At 49.1% G+C, this 8,411-nt stretch overlaps 2 protein-coding genes across 4 annotated transcripts in view; one reads left to right on the plus strand and one right to left on the minus strand.

The window, feature by feature from the left end:
- Window positions 1–953: 953 nt before the first annotated feature.
- Window positions 954–4,981, minus strand: PRR3 (proline rich 3). 2 transcript variants are annotated; one of them, XM_006875640.1, is made up of 4 exons: window positions 4,719–4,981; window positions 4,001–4,063; window positions 1,540–1,815; window positions 954–1,082 (listed from the first exon to the last, which is right to left on the minus strand). In XM_006875640.1, the coding sequence occupies exons 1-4, from the start codon at window positions 4,822–4,824 to the stop codon at window positions 976–978; spliced, it is 552 nt and encodes a 183-aa protein (XP_006875702.1). In that variant the 5' UTR covers window positions 4,825–4,981; the 3' UTR covers window positions 954–975. The 2 variants fall into 2 exon arrangements, with proteins under 2 accessions (XP_006875702.1, XP_006875703.1); XM_006875641.1 differs by lacking the exon at window positions 4,001–4,063 and having other exon boundaries at window positions 976–1,082; window positions 4,719–4,824.
- Window positions 4,982–5,683: 702 nt separating this feature from the next.
- The window catches only part of GNL1 (guanine nucleotide binding protein-like 1), a 12,198-nt gene continuing 9,470 nt past the window's right edge, over window positions 5,684–8,411 (plus strand). The window contains exons 1-5 of one of the 2 annotated variants that reach the window (XM_006875643.1): window positions 5,684–6,028; window positions 6,487–6,612; window positions 6,951–7,087; window positions 7,246–7,397; window positions 7,507–7,578. In XM_006875643.1, the coding sequence (XP_006875705.1) occupies window positions 5,967–6,028; window positions 6,487–6,612; window positions 6,951–7,087; window positions 7,246–7,397; window positions 7,507–7,578 (549 nt within the window). In that variant the 5' untranslated portion in view covers window positions 5,684–5,966. Of the gene's footprint in view, window positions 6,040–6,446; window positions 6,613–6,950; window positions 7,088–7,245; window positions 7,398–7,506; window positions 7,579–8,411 lie in introns of both variants that reach the window. The other variant, XM_006875642.1, reaches the window with a different exon arrangement.

Below are 8,411 nucleotides of genomic sequence, written 5' to 3' on the forward strand. Positions count from 1 at the left end.
CAGTGCCAGGGATGGTGGGGAAGAGGGTTAGAAGAGGGCAACAGTACTGTGTAGGTTCCTCCAGAATATAGGCCAGGTGGAGATTCACAGAATTCAAATGAAAGGGCTGGTGGCCTCATATTGACATAGTCTAACAACAATGGGCCCTGCAGAGGCTTTACAATATGTTCTGTGGGCCTGACAGACCCAGAAAACCAACACTGGGAAAAGAATGGGAAGGATCAGGGAAGCAGTCTCTTGGAAAGTTTCATGATTCTCCCATATTGGGAGGTGGGGAAAGTCTTGAGGGCACCAAGAGCCTTATTATTCCGGCAGAACAAGTATGCCAGTGTTGGGAAGCTACAAATGCCACAAACACTGAGAAAGGCTACTGAGGGGATGCACAATTTCACAAACCACAGTGGTCACAGACCATAGCAATGGGGATCATGCTACTGACGCAGAACTACAAAATCCAAAAGTCCGGAGAGTGGCCTTCCAGGGGAGTAACTCCGTACCAATCTCTCACCTCAGGGACTCTAGGTCAGGCAACCTGGTAAGTTTCAGAGTAGGTGACAAGATTGGGGGCAGGGGAGTCACATAAAAAAGAACTTCAAACAAACAGCTATAAGAAAGGACTGGTAGGGAAATGGCTCCAGGGCTCTCAGGAGTTGAGGGCAATATTGGGTATGGGTGGACAGATGCACGAGAAACAGCACCAACATGGTAAGGAGGATGGGGAGGGAGGCAGCTGAGGGAAGCACAGATGGGGTCTCCAAGGTGAGTCTCTTGAGGCCGGATCAGAAGAGTGCACAGTGCACATCAGTGAAGAAACACAACGCTGGACCCAAACGGGGAGGTGGAGGATGACGATGGGTGTGTCACTGACTGAGGGTGTTGTGTGGGAGCCTCAGAGGAGCCATCACAGGGCCACAGGGAAATGACAGCTGCTAGGTTCCAGAGGCTGTATTCCAGCCTGGATGGGAAGGCACAGTCTCACAGAGGAGGGCCATTCACGCCTGGGTGGTAGAAGGCACAGAAGTCTTCGTATCGACAGTGGCCCTTTTTGGCAAAGTGTCGGCAGACGGGACGGTTGGATTTGTCTGTGAGTGAAAATTAGTTTAAAAAAATGAGTAAGAAAAGAAACAGGAAGTTACATTGCCTACTCCTTATCATTTCCAGAGATTTTTGGAATTGTAGTCTACGTTGGGTAAAGAAACATTCAAGGCCACTATTACTTCAAGGGAAAAAAAAAAAACTATAAAGGAGAAGCATGGTCATCGGTATTCTTGACAGTGGAACACTCTGGGAGCGGTGGGTATTAAACATGGTGGTTGTCTGCTGTTGAGTTGGTTCTGATTCAGAGTGACCCAAGGCTATAAACCTATATGGGAGCAGAAAACAAAACAAAACTCATCTTTTTCCCTCACAGTGGCTGGTGGATTTGAACTGCTCACCTTATAGTTAGCACCAATCAGTTGCTGTCAAGTTGGATTCCTGGCATGGTAGAAACCCCATGTATGTTGCCTCACAGATGGGCATTAAAAAAGTAGAGCTCACCTTCCATAACCTGGGGTCCATCCTTAGGAGGACAGGTGTTTTTGATGAGAGACCAGCTTTTGAGCCTTCGAGGGTTTCTCTGCTCTTTGTGGGGGGACCCATGACCTGGTCCTGGAAAAGGAGGTTCAGCATTGATGCCCCACCAACCACGACCATATGGGCCGAACCTGGGACCTAGGCCTCTTCGCATTGGGCCTCTACCCCGGGGAGGAGGTGGGAGACTCAACAGTGGTGGAATCAATGGTCCACTTGATCCTGGAGGACCTCTGTGAAGAGCTGCAGAGAGACAAAGACACAGAAAGGCAATTAAGGGCCAGTTTAATACTGCTGCAGAAATCCCTGATCTTAATTTTATTCTGTTATCACAAAGTAAACACACTTGTGTTATCTCCACCCAGGTGAAGCGATAGAATTTTTTAGCCCTTCAGAAATCCCCCTTGTGCCCTTGCCCGCCCTCCTCCCAAGGGCAACACTACGCTAACTTCTAACACCATAGGTTAGTTTTTGCCTGTTTTTGAACTTTGCATAAATGGAATCATACAGTCTGCATTCTTTTGTGTCTGGCTTCTTTCGCTCAACATCATGTTTGTGAGACTCATCCAGGTTGGTTGCCTGTAGCAGTAGTTCGCTCATTTTCATTGTAGTGTAGTATCCAATTGCATGCATATACAACAATTTATTTATCCATTCTACTGGTGGTGGACATGTGGGTGGTTTCCAGTTTGGGGCTATAACAAAAAATGCTGCTATGAACATTTTTATACATGTCTTTGTCACACATATGTATGCATTTCTGTTGAGTATATACGTAGCAGAGGAATTGCTGGGTCATAGAGTAGTACAAGGGGACTTCAAAAAGTTCATGGGAAACGGAACAGAAAGACAATGGAATCTTTCCATGAACTTTTTGAAGCCCCCTAGTATATGTTCTAGTTTATTAGATAATCTCAAACTTTTCTAGGGTGGTTATACCAATTTGCACTCCCACTAGCAGTTTTTCAATATCCTTGACAACACTTGCTATTTGCCAGTCTTTTTTCACTTTAGCCATGGTGAGTGTGAAAAGTGATGTGCTTACAACTTGCATGTATTTGATGGCCAATGTTGGACACTGGTCCACCTTTACTGATCATTCAGAGTTCCTTTTTTATGAGGTGCCTGTTTTAGTCTTTTGCCATTTCTCTAGCAGACTATCTGGAAGAAATCTTTACATATAGTCTACTATGAGCTCTTTCAAGAAGTCCGGGTGGTGCTGTGGGTTACGTGTTGGGTTGCTAACTGCAAGGTCAGTGGCTCAATACCAACAGATGCTCTGCAGGACGTTGCTTGCAAAAACCTGTAGAGGGTTGCTATGAGTCAGAATCGACTATGGCGTGGGTATGAGCTCTTCACTGATTATACATGTTGCACACATTTCTCACACTATAGCTGCCTTTGGATTTTTTGTTTAGTTGCCCTTAAGTCAATCTAATTTATGGTGAGCTATGTGTACAGGGTAGAGCTGCTTCACAGGGTTTCCAAGGCTATGACCTTTCGGAAGCAGGTTGCTAGTTCTATTTTCCCAGGCACCTTGAGTGGCTTGGAACTGTCAACCTTTCGGCTTGTAGTCAGACGTTTAACCAGTTGTACCATGGTGTCATTTAATACATATAAGTTCTGTTATTTTCTAGTGTAATTCAACTTATCAATCTTTCTTCTATGGTTAGTGTATATGTGTGGTTCTTGGTGATTAACAGTTATGCTTTAGTGGAATTACGCTTTGACTTTTCTTAGTGATCTACAATCTACTTGGAATTGCTTTTCATATATGGGAATGATTAAGAGAGCTAGTTTCGTCCCCACCCCCCACCCCATGAATATATACAATTGACCTAGCACCATTCACTAAAGAGACTTTTTTTTAATGCCACATTCATCATAAGCAAACATATGTATGGACATGTTTCTGAACTGTCTATGCTATTCTACTGACATGTTCTACCACCGTGTTAATATCACACTGTCAATATCACACTGTCATAATTACTGTAGCCTTACAGTAAGTCTTGATATTCAGAGAGAACCCTCTTATTTTATTTTTCAAGACTGTCTTGCATTCTCTCACTGTGACCCGTTGTTGTTGTTGTTGTTAAGTGCCTTCAAGTCGGTTCTGCCCCATAGCAGTCCTGTATAAGGTTTCCAAGGAGCCACTGGTGAGCTTGAACCACGGCCCTTGCAGGCCAGCGCATTAATCCATAGCGCCACACCAGGACTCTGACCTATAAAGATATAAATGTTTATTTTCACAAGAAAAGGACAGAAATTCTGATTGTGAATGCACTGAATCTATAGATTAATTTGAGAGGTGACATTTTTATAACACTGAGTTTCCATTCCATGAACACACCACATCTCTCTGTTTATGGTCATTTGATTTTAGGTCCCTCCTGGGTTTACTTCCCTCCCTTGCTCCCCTCCTCACCTGACTTGGGGTCACCAGGCTTTCCATTGGCCATGGGGGGAGTACCCAGAAGGCTGGGTGGTCCTGAGAGCAGACAGGAAAATACGGTCATCCGAATGGGCTAAAGGGCGTAAGATCCTGTTTTTACATATTTTTCTTATATTACACATTGCTTAGTCCCAAAAATAACGTCACATATATTCTCGGAAGTGTTGTCCAATTCTCACCTCACTTATCTGCCCTTCCTCTGCAAAGCTGTGTAAGGGTTTGCAAAAAGTAGCGTCACCTTACCCAGAAGCGAGAAGCGGGGAGGGCAACGCCAACTTTCTCTTTCCGTTAGTGTTGGTATCCAAAACATCTCAGGTATTCCCGGCGCCCCCCCACCGCCCCCTTTCGGAGAGAACAGTTTAGGGCAGGCTGCAATTCTACCTCCCCCAAGAAAATCTGGTCATAAAGTATGATCAATCACCTCAATCTATAACTTCTCTTCAGCCCCTCTCCCCTGCAGTTCTGCGGCTGCGCCCACGGGCTCTTTATCCTCTCCTCCCAGCCTTCGGGGTCGGATTAAGGTTGAGAGTTCCAGTGAGAACTCCTCATTCAGGACTTCAATGCAGATAGGCCCCCTCTCCCAGCGCGTACACCCTTCCTTCTTCCATTAGAGGGCTCCCTCCCCATTTTACCAGACCCCTGCCCCTCCCCAGACAGGCTGACAGGCATGTGTATCTCCCGAGCTCCTCACCGATGGAACTCCCGTCGTCCTCATCTCCAGTCTCTTCACGCTCTGGCAATGGGGGCTGCGGCGGTGGAGGCTGGTGCTGCTGATTCTGCTTCTTTCGTTTCGGCATCGTGGCTGCAGCAATGGCTACACAGGGATTTGGAGGGCAATGAGGAAGGGGCAGGTTGGGATTCTGTTTCCGCTTCCGGGGGGGCTGTGGACAGTGAAGCTGAGACTCCCGCCATTTCACTTCCGGAAAGCTGGGTGGGTGGGGGGAATCCTTTGCTGCAGCCCCCATCTTCACGTCTTTGCCATCATGGAAACAATGCAGAAAGTTCTCTTTGCCGCGTCTTTTCTTTTTTTAAAATAAAGGTTTAGACATTCCATTCCGTCCCTGCCACTGAGAAAATGCCACAATCCTTCCAAGGAGTGTGCCAGAGTCGAGAGGGTCTCGGCCAAAAGGCCGAAGAAGCGAACTCAGTCGCATCCTAAAATCGCCACATCCGGTCTCTGGTTACTATGGTAACAGCTGCAGGCAAAATTTCGTGCCTTCTGCTTTCCTTCCAAAAGTCCCCGTCCTGTAATAGGTTCCCCTCCTCGCCCGCGCCTAATACTTCGGATCTGTAAACCTGCTCCTTATCATTCTCACAAGGAATTTGGGTCCCAGCGGAGCGGTGTCCAGTTTTTTTCAGACTACTACTCGCCCCTCAGGATCTCTGTCCCTGCCCTTAGTTTGTAGCAACCTGACTTCTTTCTTGGGACGCGTTCTCGGTTATCCACTTAAGTCAAACCTCTGGGCTGGTATTCTGCGTGTCTACGCCCCCTTCTCCCCTAGGTGATAGGACCCGCCCTCTGCTCCGCCTCCCCCGCCAGGTGAGTGGTAGCTTCTCGCCAGCGCGCAAGGTAGTGATGACACACGTCCCCCCTTTTCCGAACACGAGTTGGTAGCGCCCATGACGAAGTTAGCCCGATCCTCCCACGCGCGCCTTCTTCCTTGCCGCGGCTGAGCTCTCTAGGTGTGACTGGCTCTCATATACGAGTAGCTCACTCGACATCATCCTTTCGCCTCGTTCCCGGAGGGACGTGACTGTCTTTCCTCTTGTCTGCCTTCCATCCAGGCCGCCGTGGCCAGACGCTCGCCCCGCCCGCTGACATCACCGGCTAGCCCCGCCCCTCAAGGGTCCCGGGCCCTTGCGGCGGGGGCTGCCGGAGGGGAGACAGTTGAGGCGGCGGGAGCTTGGTGGAGGGCCGGCCAGGTGTCTGGTCCGGGCCATGCCGAGGAAGAAGCCTTTCAGCGTGAAGCAGAAGAAGAAGCAGTTGCAGGACAAGCGGGAGCGGAAGCGAGGTCAGTGTGAGAGCGGGAGGAGGGGGCGGGGCTCGGGCTCCCGCACATCTGGAAGGAGAGGTGTGCCCGCCGCACCTCTGGGGGGCGTGGGAGGAGGGAAGGGCGCGCGGCGATCAGCACGAAGACCATGGAGATTCCCCCATATTTACCTCCCTACATCTGGAAGGGCTGGGGAAGAATGGAGAATTGGGGGAGGGGAATCCTTCCATCTCGGACGGGGCGCCATCCCCGCAGCTCCCTGGAGGAGGGGTGAGCCCCCGCACCCACATCCGGGAGGGTCCTTGGCTTGGGAGGATCAGGCCTTGAAAGAAGTGGGGTGGGATGAGGAAGAACCAGGTCGCATAGGGAGGGGGTCTTCTGGCCCCTGAGAACCGTCCTGCGTTGGCGTAACCAACACCTCCCCATAGGACTTCAAGATGGGCTGCGCTCCAGTTCCAATAGCCGCAGCGGGAGCCGTGAGCGGCGGGAGGAGCAGACCGATACCTCAGACGGGGAGTCTGTGACCCATCATATCCGCAGGCTCAACCAGCAGCCTTCCCAGGGGCTGGGCCCACGAGGCTACGACCCAAATCGGTGAGTGGGTGGAGGGGTGGTTGTGGTGCTTCCCCGCCCACCCAGAAGTCAGAACGTGGAGAGGGAAAGTGGGCTGCTGCTGGTGGAGGCTTGAAAGATGCCCAGAGTTGGCCCCAGTCCTTCCTTTTAGAGGGGATGGAGAGTTTGGCTTTAGAAGCAGGGCAAAGCTTAGGGAAGGCTGAATATCCATGCATGAGGGCCTTTGAGGAAGGCAGGATGAAAGAGAAGATTTGAATGACTCTGGAGGGAATGCTTTGGGAAGTTGCTTGCCCAGAAAGAAAAAAAGTGGAGTTTGTGGCCACAGTATTGTGCTGGATGCCTGGTCGCTTTCTCCTTAGATACCGGTTGCATTTTGAGCGGGACAGCAGGGAAGAGGTAGAGAGGAGAAAGAGGACAGCTCGAGAGCAAGTGCTACTGCCTGTTAGTGCTGAGATGCTGGAACTGGACATCAGGGAGGTGTATCAGCCTGGCTCAGGTGAGTAAGAGATCAACACCCGGGACCTTTAGGACAGGAAATGGGCTAGGTGAGTTTGGAAGGGTCAGAGCTGTCAGGGAGGAAGGAGGGGTCTGGGATGCACCCTTGAGTACTAAAATTCTCGTCTTACTTATTTGAACTTTTCTGTGATTTTCCAGTCCTGGACTTTCCCCGACGTCCTCCTTGGAGCTATGAGATGTCCAAAGAACAACTGATGAGTCAGGAGGAACGGAGCTTCCAGGAGTATCTTGGGAAGATTCACGGGGCTTATACCTCTGAGAAACTCAGCTACTTTGAGCACAATCTGGAGGTGAGACTACAGTAGGTGTGAGAGTTAAGTGCAGAGACCCATGGTCAAATTGATCTGGAAGGGAGGGGAACTCTGGACTCAGGTTCTTTTCTACCATTATCTATCTCAGATATGGAGGCAGCTGTGGCGAGTTTTAGAGATGTCTGACATTGTCCTGCTCATCACTGATATCCGGCATCCAGTGAGTATGGGATTGAGGGTGGGAAAGGGGGAGGGAGGATCTTGTGGAGTAGAGGTCAGAGGCAAGAGTTGGGAAACAGAGAGGCTTCTCTGTTCATTTGTAACTCCTCCCCTGGGTTGAAGCATGCCTACAGTCAGGGATTCATTTGTTCTTTACTCATCTGTTGTCACAGCCTGTCATTCCTACCTTGTCTGTCCCTTTTTGTCTTTTCCTTGGACAAGTAATTACATATCCTGTTTCACAGCCTACTCTGGGAGGTAGGCCAACAGAAAGTTACACTTTTATGGAAGCAGCTGGAGACTTGCCTTGCCCCAGCTAAAAATGCACTTTCTTACTTAACTCATTTTTCTAGCCATGCCACTTTAGTTGCTATAGGACTCCTATTTCACCTGGAAGGCTAGGGTAATGGTTAAAGCTGTCATTCCTGCCCTTTTGTGGGAACATTTAGGATGGAGGTCCTTAATGACATATGCACAAACGTATGCACACGTACATCTGTATTTCTAGGCATACCCAGTCACGCATACCTAACACACATATGCACATACATACATATGAGGGCGCTTCGAAAAGTTCATGGAAAATAGAATGAAAAGATCATGGAATTCTACAAACTTTTGAATCCCCTTGTATATATAGCATACGTACATACAGTTATATGTATAGGAAAACATACACTTATTTCTGTGTCAATCTTGTTCCCCTTGTTCCTGATCCCAGCCTTTACCTTAGTGTGCTTTGTTGTTGTTGTTATGTGCCGTGGAGTCGGTTCCGACTCATAGCGACCCTGTACAGGGTTTCTGAGGCTGTAAATCTTTACAGGAGCAGAAAGC

The sequence above is a fragment of the Chrysochloris asiatica genome, unplaced genomic scaffold (assembly GCF_000296735.1).
Source record: "Chrysochloris asiatica unplaced genomic scaffold, ChrAsi1.0 scaffold00333, whole genome shotgun sequence".
Classification (NCBI taxonomy): Eukaryota; Metazoa; Chordata; class Mammalia; order Afrosoricida; family Chrysochloridae; genus Chrysochloris; species Chrysochloris asiatica.

What these genes read in the sequence shown, in the direction of transcription:
- PRR3 (XM_006875640.1), bottom strand. Translation starts at nt 4,824, where the DNA reads ATGCCGAAACGAAAGAAGCAGAATCAGCAGCACCAGCCTCCACCGCCG. An exon ending in GGACGACGGGAGTTCCATCG is followed by an intron (nt 4,064 to 4,718) that starts GTGAGGAGCTCG and finishes GTCTGCTCTCAG; the next exon opens with GACCACCCAGCCTTCTGGGT. An exon ending in GCCTGGTGACCCCAAGTCAG is followed by an intron (nt 1,816 to 4,000) that starts GTGAGGAGGGGA and finishes GTCTCTCTGCAG; the next exon opens with CTCTTCACAGAGGTCCTCCA.